Raw genomic sequence first — 19,979 nt, 5'->3', positions numbered from 1 at the left:
TTTGTTCTCTAGCGATTTCAGTGTAATAAATTTGGTTATAAAATACTTCAAAACATCATTGCAACTGCATATTTGAAATATCTGACCCAGACAACCTCCAAGGAAGCCTTCTCTCAGTTGATTATCATATGTACAGCAAAAGTACAAAGTTTCATTAAATTCCAGCCAGAAGTTTAGGTGATGTGGGAATGGAGAGATGACTGGATGGACTGACATATCGATGTCAGGACTGACAGGCAGATATAGGGTCTCACACTATCCTTGAAACCTTTATTTGTTTGTTCTGTAGGGTTTAACATCATTTTTCAGTACATGATATACATGGCAGCCAGTACAGATGCTGAGTAAAGATGCCAAGCAGACCCCGTAAGAACCACCGACCCACAGGAAGCTACTGGCAAGCTTTCTCACATACCCACAATGGTCAACCCAAGACTCAACCCACACGGACAGAGGTTAGATGTGAGTAATGTGCAAAGTGATTGCCTTTGACAACTTTGCCACCTGTCCCCCCCACTTTTTTTTAAAAATTATGCTGGCACAGATGAATTTAAAGGTACATATATATTTGTTTTCTAAAAACCACAGTTCATTAAAAGCAAACCAAAAAATATGCATTTCTTTTTTCTTCTTCAGTTGTTGTTGTTGTGGGGTTTAACGCCATTTTTCAGCACACGATAGGCTATACATGGCGGCCAGTATTTATGGTGGAGGAAGAAGCTGGGAAGACCCGGAAAGAACCACCGACCCACGAGAAGCTACTGGCAAGCTTTCTCACATACCCACATTGGCTGAATCCGAGACTCGAACCAGCGCAGACAGAAGTGAGATGGCAGTGATCCAAAACAGAGAGCGCTTTAAACCACTCGGCCACTCGGGGCCCCTTCTTCTTCAGTACCTTGCTACACCTGATTAGTCAGAATTGTATTTTTATCAGAAAGATTATGAAAACTTAGTTACAACACGGTTCTATTGATGATTCATTACTATAATATTTTTTTTATAAAAGTAAAAACTATAACTGTTAGTATTGCTGATATCATATACATCTGCTCTATTTACTTTATTGTTCATCAATTGTTTCTCTTTCTGTGTTATGCCATGAGGCTGTAGTTTACCTAGACTGCTTCATTATTATTTTCTGATGATAACGGAAAACAACTGTTCAACCACATGTATCTGCCGACAAATCAATATATGCTTGTTTGATTCTGAGATTGACTGATGTTTAACAGAAAGCATTGGGCAACTATTGCTGTAACAAATTACAAGAGAGATTACCCCTGCTGTCTAAATAAAAAATGAGATTTTTTTTAATGTTAAAAAAGTAAGAGCCTATTTAGATGTTCTAGACTAAAAACGGGATCCACAACCTCCTCAATGTTGTAATGGGTTTATTAGTTAACATGATGGATGGAGGGAGGTATGGAGTGAGCATGTGATGGAAGGATGAATGAATGTCAGTAGGCATGTAAATAGAGATGGCTGGACGGATGAATAGATGGATACATGGGGGAAAAATGCAGAAAGACAATGGTGCATCAACTAGCCATTTAAAAATTGCAAAAGAATTATGACACAATAAATTTAGTAATACATACCCCATCTTTAGCAACAATTGCCCATATACCAAATCCAAGAAGAGCAGCAAAAATGATGAACAAGCTGGCAAAGAACTGGAAAAAAAAAGTTACAATTAATTGATCTATATTCTAAAGGCTGTACCTCTCCACTTAACACTGTAATATTTTGACTGACTGCTTTTTGCAAGTGATACACAGCACATGAAAGAATATTTTGCACTGGGACAACAGGACTAAAGTAACTTGCCCAGAAACGTATCATAGTGGATGACTGAACCTGGTTTGGTCTGGATGTGAACCCTCTACCCACTGACTAAAAGTCTATTATGCCAACCACTGACTGCAATTCTTCGAATACCAACCACTGACTGCAAGTCTTGGGTGCCAACCACTGACTGCATGTCTAGGATGCAAGTCACTGCAAGTCTAGGATGCCAATCACTGACTGTATGTCTAGAATGCCAATCACTGACTGCATGTCTAGGATGTCAATCACTGACTGTATGTCTAGGATGCCAATCACTGACTGTATATCTAGAATGCCAATCACTGACTGTATGTCTAGGATGCCAATCACTGACTGTATGTCTAGGATGCCAATCACTGACTGTATGTCTAGAATGCCAATCACTGACTGTATGTCTTGGATGTCAATCACTGACTGCAAGTCTAGGATACCAATCACTGACTGTATGTTTAGGATGCCAATCAATGATTGCATGTCTAGGATGCCAATCACTGAGAGTCTAGGATGCCAATCACTGACTGTATGTCTAGGATGTCAATCACTGACTGCAAGTCTAGGATGCCAATCACTGACTGCAATTCTTCGAATACCAACCACTGACTGCAAGTCTTGGGTGCCAATCACTGATTGCATGTCTAGGATGCCAATTAGTGACTGCATGTCTAGGATGCCAATCACTGATTGCAAGTTTAGGATGCCTACCACTGTCTACAAGTCTAAGATGCCTACCACTGACTGCAAGTCTACAATGCCTACCAATGACTGCAAGTCTAGGATGCCAACCACTGACTGCAAATCTAATATGCCAGCCACTGACTGCAAATCTAATATGCCAGCCACTGACTGCAAATCTAATATGCCAGCCACTGAATGCAAATCTAATATGCCAGAAACTGACTGCAAATCTAATATGCCAGCCACTGACTGCAAATCTAATATGTCAACCACTGACTGCAAATCTAATGTCAACCACTGACTGCAAATCTAATGTCAACCACTGACTGCAAATCTACTATGCCAGCCACTGACTGCAAATCTAATGTCAATCACCGACTGCAGATCTAATATGTCAACCACTGACTGCAAATCTACTATGCCAGCCACTGACTGCAAATCTAATGTCAACCACAGAATGCAAATCTAATGTCAACCACAGACTGCAAATCTAATGTCAACCACAGACTGCAAATCTAATGTCAACCACTGACTGCAAATCTAACATGTCAGCCACTGACTAGAAATCTACTATGCCAGCCACTGACTGAAAATCTAATATGCCAACCACAGACTGCAAATCTAATATGCCAACCACAGACTGCAAATCTAATATGCCAGCCACTGAGCCAATCTTGTAATAAATTAAAGCTTCCATGCTAATGGAATTGAAACAAATTACCAAGGTTCTCTCATGCAGCAAAACCAATTTTGTATGAATCAGAAATGTGTTTGTCTTCACAAATAAGGTGTGAAAACAGCAAAATTGATTACTCAGTTTTATAAGAGGCCATGTTTTTAGAAGTACAATTAAAATCCAGATCACATGATCCTGAATTTTTACTTTGTACCATGGACTACATTTGTGATCCAATAACCAACTAAATCAAGATTGTCTCCACTGCCCAATCCTTCATATTATGCGGCCATCAGCCATGTATGCAGTCCTTTTGAAATTTTAATTAATATGCATAATTAGTGATAAGGAACTGTTCCAGCTCATGCAGCCTGTGACCTTAAGCATTTTATCTTGTTTGGCCCTCAGCCAAATAAGGTTGGATGTCCCTGAACTAAATGAAGGCTTTAATACCAAGACTGATGTTCAATACTACAGAATAAATCCAATGCATCTAATTGTATGTATTGTAACAGTGACCTTGTACATTGGGGCTCATTAAGAACCTTCTCCTCTCCACCACATATCTGCATATACATTATGTTGTTATATCCTGTAGAGCATTAATACTGTAAGATTCACTTACATAAAGCAAGTGCTGAAATTAATTACTTGTTTTAACCAGATCCTAGTACTGTGATGCTTGAAAGTATGATTTCCTTTTAAAAACATTCCCTTTATATAAAAAAAGTGCCATGAAAGGTCTGAAAGGAAGTATGTGTAACCATTAATATGCTAGGATTTTGTATACAACAAAACTATATCTTACAAAGCTGACATACATATACATTTCATCATGCAGAAGTAATTTTGAAGAAAAAAAATAGATATTTGTTTTGATTAAAAGTAAACCATGCATCTGGTTTACTGTAAATCTCAATCTACATAGAATTACAGTGGCCCCTCCCTTATAAAACCATCCCTTCTGCAGCAGGAAAGTGGCCTTAGAACAGGGGTGGCTTTCTAGAGGGCACTCACACAAATGTGAATAATAATTACATATAAAGTAAGAAACCACAATTTAAAAAAATTTAATATTTAATATATCATTTAAAAAGTACATGCATATTATGGAACCAATGTGAAAATCAGCAATGCATTTTAAAATAATTATGAATATTCATCAATCACAATACAAAATCTTTCATAAATTTTTAAAATAAAATCACAATACAAACCACCTGGCTGTACCTATCAATCAACGTCTATTCCATTTTCTCACTACTGCAGAAAATTGTATTAGTGATGTTATTTGAATCTTTCTGAACTCAAATTTCTCAGAAATGATCGTAGCCTTTTTCGTCATTATGTTCAGTCAAACTGATTTCAAATTTTCTTCTTTAACTTATATTTTAAACTTCAAAAACAACTTAATCCTTCATTGTCAACTATATCACTTTCTAAATTACTTGCAGCTATGATAAACAATGATTTGCAGCTTATGACATGATTCATTGGTTATAGTCTGGTACCCTTTCAAATACATTTTTGTAATCTATGAGAGAGAAGACAGTAAATGATGCACCATTTTCACTTACTGGTCACATTATATCACCTTGACCTGGAGCTGACAAAAAAACAGTGTGCTTCTCAGCTGCTAAAACTTATCCACATAGTAGTGCAAAGATATTTACCAATTTTCAACTGTCTACCTATGTGACTTTTCCTTAATCATGTCTTTGTCCTAACTGTTCCAAAAAGTACTCTGTGTGTGTGTATGTGTGTGTGTGACTTCCAAAAGGGGCAGGTGTTGAATACTGTACATATCAACGTTTGACTGAAAACATTTGCAAATTAAGTTGTTTTGCATTTTTTAAACAGTTGTTGGGATTACTCATGTATTGTTCTAATTATTTGGACATAACAATAATGGATATATAGCAGCCTTAATAAGGTAGGAATTTCTTTTTTGGGTGGAAACAAAGGGGAGGGGAGCCATTTATTAGATGGAGGGCTTCTATTAAATAACAATGGTAAGTACAAAATGAAAAAAACTGCTAAAATGATCTCATCTGGTCATCTACATATAAATACAATCATGCCATTTGTTCATATGTCAAGTTAAGTTTGATTAATTGTGCTCTCAATGTTTCTGTCAAAAATATACAAGTCCAAACGTTCTAAATCTCAAACAAAAATTGAAATATAAAGTGACAATTACCAAAAACCTGATCAGCCCTTTGAAACCACCCAAGTCATCTGTATATCAGATCTGGTTTCATATGGGTTTTTAACTACTTTACTTAGAAGAAAGTGTGATGAACAGATAGGTGAATGAACAACAGAAAACTAATGTCTTCCTCCCATAGGGGTGCAAAATAATGAAGCTCGGGTCAGATTAGACAACTGCCAATCTGATATGCCATATATACTCACTTACAAGACAAGTCCAACTGTAACCTGCACACACCCAGACCTTCCATTGCATAATGTGCTGGCAGATCTGAATCTGTGCAGTTTGTAAGGAGTAATCAGTATGACAAAAAACACAGAAATTGATCTGTAGGTGCATGATGCTATGACAGATCAGGATCTATGTTGTTTGCAGTTGGAATCGTCTTATAAGCAAGTACATATGGTAAATACAATTTTTTTTTACAAAATTAGCACTTTATAATGAGCTATGCTTGTGAGTATCATTACCTTTAGGCAGCAAAATGACAGGTAATTAAAAGCTATCTGATGTAAAATTAATGCAGTACATGAGTATGTAACTTTTGGGACCCTGTGCAACAAACCCCTATCCAAAATTCTTTGAATGATTCTACTCACCCATCCCATCCAGATGCAGCCTGGGAAAGGCAGCACATTTTCAAAGAAAATTAAGAATACATTTAAATGCCTGTACAGCAGAGAGGATAAACCTTGCCTTCTTGGATTGGCATGATAATTTAAATGCCTGTACAGCAGAGAGGGTATGCCTTGCCTTTGTGGGTTGGCCCAATGATTTGAAGCCTGTACAGCAGAGAGGATAAACCTTGCCTTCTTGGAGTGGCCCAATAATTTGAAGCCTGTATGGCAGAGAAGATAAGCCTTGCCTTCTTGGGGTGGCCCAATAATTTAAATGCCTGCACAGAAGAGAGGTTAAGCCTTGCCTTCTTGGGGTGGCCCAATAATTTGAAAAACCTGTACAGCAGAGAGGTTAAGCCTTGCCTTCTTGGGGTGGCCCAATAATTTAAATGCCTGCACAGCAGAGAGGATAAACCTTGCCTTCTTGGGGTGGCCCAATAATTTAAATGCCTGCACAGAAGAGAGGTTAAGCCTTGCCTTCTTGGGGTGGCCCAATAATTTAAAGCCTGTACAGCAGAGAAGGTAAGCCTTGCCTTCTTGGGGTGGCCCAATAATTTAAATGCCTGTACAGCAGAGAGGATAAACCTTGCCTTCTTGAGGTGGCCCAATAACTGAAATGCCTGTACAGCGGAGAGAGTAAGCCTTGCCTTCTTGCATTGGCCCAATAATTTAAATGCCTGTACAGCAGAGAGGTTACACCTTGCCTTCTTGAGGTGGCCAAATAATTTGAATGCCTGTACAGCAGAGAGGTTAAGCCTTGCCTTCTTGGGGTGGCCCAATAATTTAAATGCCTGCACAGCAGAGAGGATAAACCTTGCCTTCTTGGGGTGGCCCAATAATTTAAATGCCTGCACAGAAGAGAGGTTAAGCCTTGCCTTCTTGGGGTGGCCCAATAATTTAAAGCCTGTACAGCAGAGAAGATAAGCCTTGCCTTCTTGGGGTGGCCCAATAATTTAAATGCCTGTACAGCAGAGAGGATAAACCTTGCCTTCTTGAGGTGGCCCAATAACTGAAATGCCTGTACAGCGGAGAGAGTAAGCCTTGCCTTCTTGCATTGGCCCAATAATTTAAATGCCTGTACAGCAGAGAGGTTACACCTTGCCTTCTTGAGGTGGCCAAATAATTTGAATGCCTGTACAGCAGAGAGGTTAAGCCTTGCCTTCTTGGGTTGGCATAATAATTTTGTGCAAGGGTTGCCAGTTATGTACTTCATGATTTTTTTCTGGTTTCATGTGCTGTACTCTCCAAACATTTGAGATATGACTCTGAAACTCTTGCTCAATACAGTACCCCAAAATCAGACAGGTTAAATCTACATCACTGAAATTAATGACACTGAAATTATGCACACAAGAAATTAAGCACACTAGAAATTAACCACACTAGAAATTAAGCATAAGCCCACTAGAAATTAAGCACACTGAAATTAAGCAAACTAGAAATTAAGCACACTGAAATTAACCACACTAGAAAATAACCACACTAGAAATTAAGTATAAGCCAACTAGAAATTAAGCACACTAGAAATTAAGCACACTGAAATTAACCACACTAGAAATTAAGCATAAGCACACTGAAATTAAGCACACTAGAAATTAAGCATAAGCACACTAGAAATTATGCACACTAGAAATTAAGCATAAGCACACTAGAAATTACGCACACCAGAAATTAAGCATAAGCACACTAGAAATTAAGCACACTGAAATTAAGCACTAGAAATTAAGAATAAGCACACTAGAAATTAAGCATAAGCACACTGAAATTAAGCACACTGAAATTAAGCATATGCACACTAGAAATTAAGTACAGAGAAATTAAGCATACTAGAAATTAACCACACTAGAAATTAACCACACTAGAAATTAAGCATAATCACACTAGAAATTAAGCACACTAGCACACTAGAAATTATGCATTATCACACTAGAAATTAAGTACACAGAAATCAAGCATACTAGAAATTAACCACACTAGAAATTAAGCACACTAGAAATTACACACATTAGAAATTAACCACACTAGAAATTAAGCATAAACACACTAGAAATTAAGCACAGAAATTAAGCACTAGAAATTAAGCACACTAGAAATTAAGGATAAGCACACTAGAAATTAAGCATAAGCACTCTAGAAATTAAGCACACTAGAAATTAAGTACACTAAAAGAGACAAAAAAACCCAAAAATTCTAACTTTAATCTGACTGAAGTTAAGGAATGTCAAATTTATTTTTACTTTTCATTAGAATTTGAATTTCATGCTAAAAAAGAAAGTACATGGCCAGGATAATTTACATGTCTTTAAACTTTGCACAAAAAAGTACATGGCCAGGACTCCTGGCTCTCAAATACTACTTGGCAGAATATCAAGTATTTGTGAAACAGTAATAAAGACAGACTTATTTTCTTATAATATATAAAGTAGCTATGCCACTTGATGCCCACAAACTTTTATGAGGTTGAAAGTAAACACTGATTTGAATTTTAAAAAATAATTTTACAATGATTTGAATAAAATAATTAAATTCCTTCAAGATTGATTCATATCACCATGCCATTAACTATATAGCAGCACTAACAACTACTCCAATGACACTGATTACAAGATGATAATATATCATAATAAGAATCATTATCTAACATGGCTTTTTATTTTCAACAAGGGGCATTAGCTGTTATCAACTATTTTTGACAAAAGCAACACTTGCCATAAGCTTAGCTGAGGCAAAGTACCCTGCTCAAGGGAAACGGGAACAGTACATGAGAATTAAATTTAGAACTCGTGACCCACCTGCTGTAAGTCAGATGCTGCACCAAGTATATGGGGATAATATACCATGAATTCGATCCACAACACGACTTCATTGGAACCTTATATCTTGCCTGCCTACTTTCAAAAACATCAACAGACACTTGTAACATCCTTGATGACAATGCATAGAGCAGTGATAATTATATCTGGCTATATATTAACACTGGTGTGACTTAAACACTTCAAGATCTTACCAATCCCAGCATGCACTGGTTTTCCCTAATGGCACCACAGCATCCCAGGAAGCCAATGACCATAATGACCACACCAATGGCAATAAGGATATATGCTCCAGTGTACAGAATGTTAAACTGCTCATTGTTGCTCACATAGCGACTGAAGTTCTCATCCACACGTACCCAAATACCGACCCCTAGTATGGCACATCCCAGAAGCTGAAAGAGAAATATGAATACTGACAGTTACCAAAGAATAAATATTACATAATAGAAGACCCACTATATGAATTATTTAGTCTGAAAATTTAGATGAAATAAACTGTGTGCGTGCACTTTGTATGTTTTTTTTTTTTACATGAATCAGAGTTGATTCCTCAATCAAAACTTACACATAGTCCCCCTCCACCTCTAAGTCTTTACTCCTCAAAGCTAAAATATGTGTCTTTGATGAGCATTTAATTTAATATGTGAAAGTGAAGATTACCAGCCATTAAATGATACAAATTTAAAATCACGAATATGTTGGGCACAGGATTACATGACCTAACTTCTGATGAAATGTTTGTGAAAAACAAGGCTAAACCACAAAACAGGAGTCCTGCAAAGGGACTGATGCTCTCCTAGTGAAAAGAACTTCAGGAATTCAAGACAAGACCATTTATTACTTTTAACTGATGGGTGTTGAAACCATCTCTGATATTCTTCAGTGATATATTTGTTTCAGTTTAGCTGATGTGGTGGACATAATGGCCGTCAGATCAATACCATTTTAATTTAGGACAAAGTAGACATGATCCACATTTTTCAATACCATTTTAATTTAGGACAAAGTAGACATTATCCACATTTATCCCTACCACGTACCCCCCTGTGGGGTATATATGCCAGCATCTTATATGATTGATTTTTACTTGTATTACTGTGTTGTATTATATTTTAAAAGACTCATTTCCTATTTCAAACAATGCTCCAAGTTCAAAATTGTAAACAAGTCTAACACTGATTAAATAGTTCTACATTTCAGCTTAGTTTTTCGAAGGTTAAAGATGCTATAACAAAAAGAAAAGATCAACATAAAATCACCATCTTCAATTTAATAACTTACTAATTTTATGAACAGCGGGAATGTTATTGTGTTTACTGAAATCTTAAACTAACACAGATGGCTCTGATTCAGAGCTAACGAAGAGAAGACTTAAGAAAAATTTCATATTTCCGGAATCCACTGTGAATAGTAGTCAGTGTCATCATTGTTTTTTGTAAAACTGGGAGGTGTGTACTTTACACCATTGGCGATTATTTATGGGTAGTGACTATTTTGATGATTTTGAATTACCGCTAGCGGATAGGCATGGCTTTGGTCCTGCATTTAACAAAGAGAGCCCATGGCGTCATCGTGGAATGTTTGAGACGGTTCAAGAGGAAACTAATTATGAATTGATCCAGCTTGATTTAAATGGCTCTGTTGCGGTTCAGTGGTAACAAGAAAAGATGATTCATTATATGGTACCCTAGTATTTTGTACAGAGCTGGGTCGTTTATTATTTCTTATGAAAACCTGCGGGTAATCTATTTTTACGTACAACTGAAAAATTGTGGGTAATACATGAGTGTGTGTTATATATTGTTATATTCGCTAATTTACGGTTGCGATAACTAGATTTTCAAGATGGCTTCTGTGGCGGCCATACTAGATGTCTGAGCGGCGCCATTTTTATTTGGAACCAACCAGACGGTGGGGTCAATGTGTGCAAGTTTCATGGCAATCCTCCAAGCTGTTTAGGAGAAGCTGCAATAACAACCTTTTACTAACTGATGTACAGATGACGTAGGAAAGATCATTATAAAAGTTTTTCTAGTCTGTGACCAGTAGTACTAAAAACAAACCGAGAGTCTCTTGAAGTAACGGACGATCTGTATGAAAAGAATTTCCAGGAATTCCATACAAGTCCTTTTCTTTTTTTAATAATTCTGAGCGACGAAACCATCTCTATTATTTTTGAGTGATAAGATTCTCACATTAACCACTGTGGTAGCCATATTGTATGAAAGATCAGCACCATTTTCATCTAGGTCATACTAGCTAGACACCATAAGACTTGGTGAAAACCTAATGTTGCTATGACGACACATATAAAACTAAACTTTACTGCAATTGTCTGCAGTCAGAAATGAAAAGCCAAGATTTTTAACACGTTTATTGATGGTGTTTGTCATATGTGAAGTCAGATCAGTACCGTTTTCATTCAGGAACATTTATTTAAATATCGTAATTATTTTTCTTGGGGAAAAACCAATAACTATATGACTTTCCATTTAGGACGAGTAGCAATAAGAAGATTTCAAGACGGTTGTCATAACAGACATACGGGATGTTAGTACTAATATTAGTACCCTTACTCCTACCTCGTGGACAACAAAATAAAGTTGAGGCTACGACATCGTAGCTAACGGGATGTTAGATCGGCTCCATTTTCATTTAGAACTAGACATCATAACAAATATTTTGGTGAAATTCCAGCGCTGATCTGACTTTCCATTTAGAAAAAGATAACGTGACTTTCAAAATTTTACTGGATCTCCCGCTAAAACCATTTTCATTTAAAACGAACCAAACATCGCAAGAAGACTTAGTGAAAACCCTATGTTGATATGTCTTTCCGTTCAGGAGAAGAAGCGAAAACAAGATTTTAAGATGGCTGCTGTGGTTGCCATATTGGCTGTCCAAGTAGCACCATTTCAATTAGTACCAACTAAGTTTCATGGCAATCTTGCAAGTAGTTTAGGAGGAGTAGCGATAACAAACCTGTGTTAACAGGCGGACATTGAACAATGGCTGACGGACAAAGACCGGTTGAGCTAAAAGCCAAAGCACAGTGATGTCACTCCAATTATGTAAATCTTGCAGTGCACCATTCCGTGAAGCACTTACACTACGTATATACAAAATCACTTCTTATCCGTTGTGCACAAAGATGATATAAGCTCCATGTCGCTTAATACTCATTTTGAGAAACTGGAGAAGCCGTTAACAACAAAAATGATATAACGATCAAGACACCAGCGAAACTATTTTCGACTGCAGTTATCAGCAATTAGTCATAGAAAAATACATTACTCAGCGAAAATCATATTACCATTTAATTAAGATGCACTCTGTTGTTTTTTTTTTTTTTTTTTACCAGGTACTATAAGCCAAAGCACACATAGCATAAAATTACACCCTGAACTGACGAGTATTAAATTGCTCGTGGTTGGATTTGAGCCTGTTTGTACGCTCATTTGTTTGCTTAATATTTTCTATTTCTTACTCAGTTTTGCTTTTCTTTCCTATTTCTTACATTATTAACTTTGATCTTTTATTTTATATACCTTGTAAAACAAGTGTACCATTAAACGACTCCCCCAAGTTTTTTTTAGGGGTATATTAAGTGCATTTCCCAATGTCAAAGGTTAGCAAAGCAATACGGGCAATATAAAACCGCGGTACAAGTACTTCATACATTATAAGGAATTTGATAAGGTTCCCTAATAATAATGTTTATGGTAAAAATGGTCCGGTGTTGCATGCATCATCTTCGAATACATATAAAAGCAAAGTAATTACAATAACTTGACATAATAGCGCTGAGGTAACGTGCTCGCTGCGCTCCCTAATCTGATCTCTGAATCAGACATACACAAACTTACAAGTCGCCCATTCGCTGATTACGGAGGCCAGCTTGATAAATCGAACCAATGGACCAAGAATGACAGTTAATACATAAAACAGGTCCGTGATCGAATTAGTTAAGGGGTAGGGAACAATATTTCTGGTAATTTGGTTGGAAGGTGGGTTAAGGAACATGGTTATTATTCCCAATGTTCAAAGTTGGTTTCTACAGTAACATCTCGACGTTTCTATTCCAAGTTTAAGGATAATGTTATCGCATTTGTTAGGTGATTTGTGTGGTGATTAGATTGTATACCTATGATCAGGGCCGGCGCTACCATATAGGCAAACTAGGCAGCCGCCTAGGGCGCTGATTTCAGGGGGCGCATTTTTAATTTTTTTTATTGTTTATACATTTTGAAATTGATATTTTCGGGGGGGGGGGGGCGCTAGAATCTAACCTTGCCTAGGGCGCCAGATAGTCTGGCCGGGTCTAGCGCCGGCCCTGCCTATGATCAGAAAAAATGTACGCACTGTTTCCAACGGATAATCAAACTGGAACCAGTCACAAAGCAAGAAAACCATGTGACTAGATGTTTAAATGTAGCACAGTATTCAATCCCCACCCATAAAACAAAGCTTTATCAGAAAAAAAAAGATAACAAAAAACAAACCACACAAAAAAAACAATGTTCTTAAGCTTATTCTGCCCATCCTTTTCTTTTTCAACAGCTAGATCTAAATTTAACCTTGAACTGAGTCGTGCCACGACAGTTAACCTGGGCTGGCTGTGCTGGGCTGTGAGCAACAACAACAAAAAAAGGCCACTGATTTGTAACGGCACGCTACCCATTCTGGCACTGTGGAGAGAAAAACTTGGATGCCAATACTACTGCAAATAAATCTAAATTTTGTTTCGCTATCAGCGTCATGCGCCACTCGAACTATTCCACATCTACAGTCATTCGGTCTTGACTTGAAAGTTCCCAATCTGTGCATAACATGATGAATAAGACGCGCGTGAGTGGAGTGGCATGATTCACCATTAGCAGCTAAAAGAACCTCGAGCACCGATTCAAACAAGTTGTGAGGGTCTCTATACGTGCATCCAACACTGTTGGACTGTTTGTTTTAGTTTTTAAATGTTTTTACTAGTAGGCGTATAACGTATATACTCACTTGTAAGTCGAGCATAACTGCAAACTGCAGAGACCCAGCACTGCATTTGCATAATGAGTCGGCAGCTATGGGTCTGATCTGTTTGTTAGGAGTGATCAGTACAACAAACATAGACCCTTATCTGCATGGCACATGATGCTATAAGCGAGTATATAAGGTAAATATTTGAAATGAGTTGCGGTTAAAACGAAAATTTTTTAAAAAACAAAACAAAAGATGTTATGAAAACATTAATCTTATCTCAACGTCAACATTTCACAGAAAATAAATTCTGCAGTCCGTATGTGAAGCTATTGTGACTTACGCCCACCAACTCCTTATTGAGAAATTAACATTTTATAAACAAGAATCACACGTTTAACTGTCCTGGAACGTGCAATCTATGACAGTTACCATGGTAACATGACAGTTTATCTGCAGAGGGAAAATTCCAACCCTATCCATTTACAATATTGCACAGATCAATTAATCTTTTGTTTGCCTAAGGCAATCTGCATAAAAAAAGGTTATAACATCGATTAATATCATACATGTAGGTTGTTTTTTTCCGGTCTCAAAAGCTCAAGTTCAAGTACCTCTACTATATATCACAATAATCGGGTATCTTTCTTAGAATGAAAAGGGTTCACACAAACAATACTTTTAAATTTATCCAATGTAGAAAACAGCAGAAACGAACCTAGGATGTGCGGTCCCAAGGCAGCAAGCGATGAGCGGGCCCCAAGCAAAAAATTGCATTACAGAGTTGATTTCCTACCAATACTGAATGCACGGGGCCAAAAGCGGTTGCCTCATAAGCCTTGCCCTAGGGCCGGGCATGGAAAACAGGTAAAAATGTCTTTAATATCGGGACCCACCGAGCAACTATCATGCATGATTCGTGAAGATTTTCCCTACTATGTTTCCCGAGTTTGCATCAGTTTGGATGACGAATTAGTCTTATTACTTGTTTGCTGTGTGTAATTGTGAAAGGATGTTGTCCCAGTGCTAACGTTATTTTTCTTCTTCCTTTTTTACTTGTCGAGGCAAATACGACTTGGCAAAATAAGTCCGTGAAAGAGAAAATCCTAGCTACCGTGATCCATGCCACACACAAGAAATCTGAACTCCTTAACACATTAACCCCTAGCGACGACTTAACGGGACAGGAGGTAGTAGCCTACTGCAGAGCTCTGTCGCGTCATGGTCATGCATGATACACTAAAGTGGGTGGTATTATAGAAAGGTAGACAGATGTCTCTCTACAACGATACCAAATAATCTGGAATATCTAGTTGCACCACAAAATACAGATTAAAAAACTCATTTTTTGGACCCGACTTTTTTCTACCGAAAATTCGCCCGTGGTCGGAATCCGATTTTGTGTCCGGATTTTAGACTTTTTGGTCTGAGATCTAAGGCAAACCGGTATGGACTGCAAACAGACAGATGAGCCTTTGCAAAAAGTAGGATAAGATGGGCATTTGGAATAAAGAGTGGTATCCATACAAAAATAATGGCTCCGTTTAGCAACAAAAAAACCCTCCAACTTTTACCCTTCTGCTCATGCGCGATTCCAATAGCCAATGAAAAACTGTTTCTAACACAATTAGCCAGTATGTTATTGAAAGATCACCAGGGATTTAGTGTTTTCGGATCTATTCAGAAATAGCTTTCAAAATGTATTTCCTACTCGATTTTCAGGCGAAAATGACAAAAGCTCCAGGGGTTAATGTGTTAAAGAAAAAATGTTATCTGCTCTTTTTTTATACAATTTACCTCTGAAGTTCAGGAAGAGAAAACGACTAAATGGAGCTAGCACTTTTTTGAAAGGTGCACATCTGGAGTAAGGCCAAGCTGTATACTCTATAACCCATATTACACCCATCAATCATACACCAAAATAAAGTGAATTAAGGGTTCCTTGAATTATACCTAAGATATACAAGGTCTTTTTTAAATAGCCAGTATAACCAGCGAGGAAAGCCGGGGAAATTTTTTTCTTTAAAATTCTAACCCATGCAAATTACGAAACTGCAGAGCGCCACCTGCCATGACTTTATATCTTGGACGATGAGTGATAATATTTTCAAAATGGCTGCTGTAGAGATTATAATGTTTCACATTAGCACAACTTTTATTTCCGACCAACTAGACGCCATAACATGTCTTCGGACAGAACAAACAAAAAACAAAAAAGACAAAAACAAAACAACAATATGACTTTCAGTTCCGGACGAGTGATGAAAACGAGGTTTTTAAGATGGCTCCTGTGATGGCCATATTGGATGTCATATCTGCACCATCTTTATATACTACCAACCAGATATCATAAGAAGTCTTACCGTGAGAACCCCATGTTGATATGACCATTCATTCAGGTAGAGTAGCGATGACAAGATAACAAAGATAGATGCTATTTTGGCCATACTGGATGTCCAGGCGATATCATTTTCATTCATTTTCATTTTGGATCAACTAGACTTCATAAGAAGTATTCTGGGGCAAACTCCACGACGCTATGGCTTTCCGTTCATGTGAATGGCGACAAAATGATTTTCAACATGACTGCCCTGGCTGTATGTCAGATTGACACCATTGTTTATTCAGTACCAATTAGATATTATAAGAATTATTTCAGTGAAAACTTCATGCTGATGTGACCACCCATTCTGGAGAAATAGCGATAAAAAGATTTTCAACATGGCTGCGGTGGCAACCATTTTCTTTTAGGTCCAACTAGACCATGTTTCATCCTCCCATTAGTTTAGGAGGACGGAAGTGTTTTTTAAAAAAACTTTCAAGCGGACGAACGGACTGACGGTGGAGAACATGCCATTTACCCAAAAAGTCCATTTTGCCTATGTTCAAATCACACCCCTTATATACTCAGCTGCTCCAGCTGCATTCGCTGAATACGCTCAGGTTTTAATTGGCTGATGCAGGACTAACGGTGGTGTAAAACAGTTGGATAGAATCCATGTAATCTGAAAGAACGGTTTCAAAACACCTCTTGAAGAGGGACTAGACTGAGTCGCGAAACTTAACCTAAAACAATATCCTAGAAAAATCATTATATACAGAATTCTTTCGATATCGAACTTGACGTATCAAGTCTCGAGTACGATCCCCCTGGCAGCCGCATGTTGCGGTTGGTGGTGGAATATCCAGCGTCTTGCTTAAGTCTACTTTCCTCCCAAATCACTAAAACTCAAGCCTATGCAGCATCGAATTTGTGAAGCTGTGATATTTACAGCTTGTTTAACAATTCACGAATAAAGAAATGAAAGGGAGCGTGTGCAATTGCATTTTGCACAGCAAACGAACTGCAGAAGATATCAGGTTTCCAAGCTGAGTACTTTTACTGATGTCGAAAGACTTCTTCATTCAATGCAAACATTTCGTCTCTCCGTCGAAATCTAAAGTAGCATGATGAAAAATGAAAAGAAAAAGAACCAGACAATTTAAGTCTCACTGGGAATGGTGATGCGTACATGCATTTTGTACCTAGTTCAACGAGAACGCTTACTGCAAATACTATGTTGGCAAGGTCAAAAGGTCACAACACGCATAAATCTAGGCATAAATGCTAACAACTCTACAGCTCCAGTGCTTGGCATGGCTGGCTTGGTTCAGTATATGTAGTGGTCGGAATAATTGAGACATTTCCAAAAAGGCAATAAACATGCAAAAACTAATCTCTAAATATTAATATATTCCATTCACCCTTGTACTATAGAGTTGAGGGTACTATAGTGACAATTGCATCCGCTGTAACCATGAACCGGCGGAGTCTGCACCAAAGAAGTAATACCCTCGCTTCGCACCTGTATAGCCCATTATTTCAGACACTTTCCATTCCACGTTAACGGTTTTCATAGGGCAGTCCATATTACTCCACTTGAAAAACCACATCACATCTCCATTTAAGTAGTTGAGAAGATGCGTGTAGGTAGAAACTGAGACTTCGTCCAGAGGGGATGAGTGCAAATTAAAACAACTTGAATCCTCTAAGAGATACAGACCTTAAATTAGAAACGGAGACAACCGTTAATAAAAATAAGTCCAACTACTTTCAAAATAAGAGCCGAACACATTCTTTATTTTCGTTTGTGTTGGTCTTTTTGTGTGTTTGTTAGGTAATTACTGAACAGCAGCAACACGAGAAAGATTATATCATGCTCATGTAAACCAGAGTAAATTGCCCCCACCCTAGAAGACGTGCCAAGTCTGATCTGGCTTCGAAAAAGCACTATTTTTGGGACGAGTCCTGCACACTAACCACTTGGCTACATGTCAATGAGCATGTCTTTCACCGTGCTTGTGAATCCAGGGTACTAAATGGGCTGGGAGGAAGTAAAGTCACACCTGTACAACCATCACTTTGGATAGTCATCTGGGTGTGGCCTTTACATTCAGCCTAACAAGGTTTGGGGGTTTAAAAAAATAATTTCCTCAAAACATTTGTATTTATAATTAGATCATTAAGCATACCCTTATTCTGCTGCTAAATGATTTTGGCACGCGTGGATGACAACTAGAATTTGTATCTCCCAGAGTAATAATTAGGTCAGAGGTCAACTAACTTCCAATGCACTGTAAAATGAGACTCCAAAATAACATAATCTTAAAGAGAAAGATTCTGACAAAGAATGTTAAATGAATCAAGAACATGCTATTGAAAGTCAAAATGTACGATCTCTTGTTTTTCTCCGTTAAGTCCATTCTGTTCTAAACAAGGTCATTTTGGTGCACAATTCACCTATATAATCAGCCAATCAAAAACGTGAAAATATTCTTTATCATTTATGGCTATAAAAGAAAAAAGCTGCCACTCAATCTAGAATAAATCCCCAAAGGTTTTACATACCATGAAATCCAGGAACGGTGTATCACTCTCCATGATGCATTTTAAGGGCAAATATTAAGGCCAAATGTCAAATAACTGCATCGTCCGCTATACAATTTTTACATGATTGTTATTTAAATTAGTTAACTGATCGGTATGAAAATGTCAGCACACATGAAATAAACGTAACAAATTCAAAAGACGTGTAAAGCATTCGTTGAAGCAAGTGGATAAAACACGAATTTATGTTCCGGTTAGTTCTTCTATTTAACAAGGCACGACATACTGATTAACACTAAACCTCCCATCCAATCTGCTGATTTGTCAAGATTCAAAGATTTTCCTCCTCGACAAAAAAAACCCTCAGAAAATTCAAAGCACACAAAAGCAAAAGTACTATGGTGCAGACAACAGCTTTTAGCTATTCAGAAAATATTTCCAACATGGAGGCACGCTTTCATTGTAAACACGAGTGTAACTATTTCAAAGGAGAACTGTAAAGAAAGAATCGGAGTCGCTGAATATAATAAAAAAGGAGAAAGCACTGGACGACCTATGCAGACTCTTTTTATCATAAGATTCTGTCGTCTCAACTCCATCAATAACATATCTTTATATAAATATGCAAAATAAAAACATTTCTATTGCAGCCTTTGCAGACATTTGACACAGCCACTGCATGGCATCTCGACCAGACATATGACACAGGCACTGCATGGCATCTCGACCATATATATGACACAGCCACTGCATGGCATCTCGACCATACATATGACACAGCCACTGCATGGCATCTCCACCAGACATATGATACTGTCACTGCATGGAATCTCGACCAGACATATGACAAGCACGGCATGGCATTTCGACCAGACATATGACACAAGCACGGCATGGCATCTCGACCAGACATACGACACAAGCACTGCATGGCAATCTCGACAGGGAGCATGGGCACTGGGCTTAGATTATGTCTTGCATTCAAACTAAAAAGTTACACATACATAAAGCGTGAAGTTGATTTTTCCCCTTGTGTCCAAAAAGTGTTCGTATAAAAATGAAAAACTATTTGTACGAATGGTTCTTATGATGCATGAAATTTAATACGACCTGTCTGCAACAAAAAGGAATTTTAACTTGAATGAAGAGTGTACTATGCTTTAACTATTCTAGGGACATCTTCATCGGTAATCCCATACAAAAGATACAGAAAGATTTAACAGGTATATAATAATAATAATAATAATAATAATAATAATAATAATAATAATAATAATAATGATGAGGACTTTGTATAGCGCCTAATCTTTAGAAGCTC

At 37.6% G+C, this 19,979-nt stretch overlaps 1 protein-coding gene across 1 annotated transcript in view; it reads right to left on the bottom strand.

Annotated features, from left to right (window-relative positions):
- Positions 1–19,979, bottom strand: part of LOC149787643 (CD9 antigen-like) — a 119,378-nt gene that overhangs the window by 29,735 nt on the left and 69,664 nt on the right. Inside the window, exons 2-3 of the mRNA XM_089973822.1 lie at positions 9,018–9,218; positions 1,602–1,676 (exon numbers count right to left, since the gene is read on the bottom strand). Coding sequence (XP_089829948.1) covers positions 1,602–1,676; positions 9,018–9,218 — 276 coding nt within the window. The remainder of the gene's footprint in view (positions 1–1,601; positions 1,677–9,017; positions 9,219–19,979) is intronic.

Source organism: Sinohyriopsis cumingii, chromosome 11, assembly GCF_028554795.1.
Source record: "Sinohyriopsis cumingii isolate HCF-2022 chromosome 11, ASM2855479v2, whole genome shotgun sequence".
NCBI classification, from domain to species: Eukaryota; Metazoa; Mollusca; class Bivalvia; order Unionida; family Unionidae; genus Sinohyriopsis; species Sinohyriopsis cumingii.
This window is presented reverse-complemented; position numbering and strand designations above follow the sequence as displayed.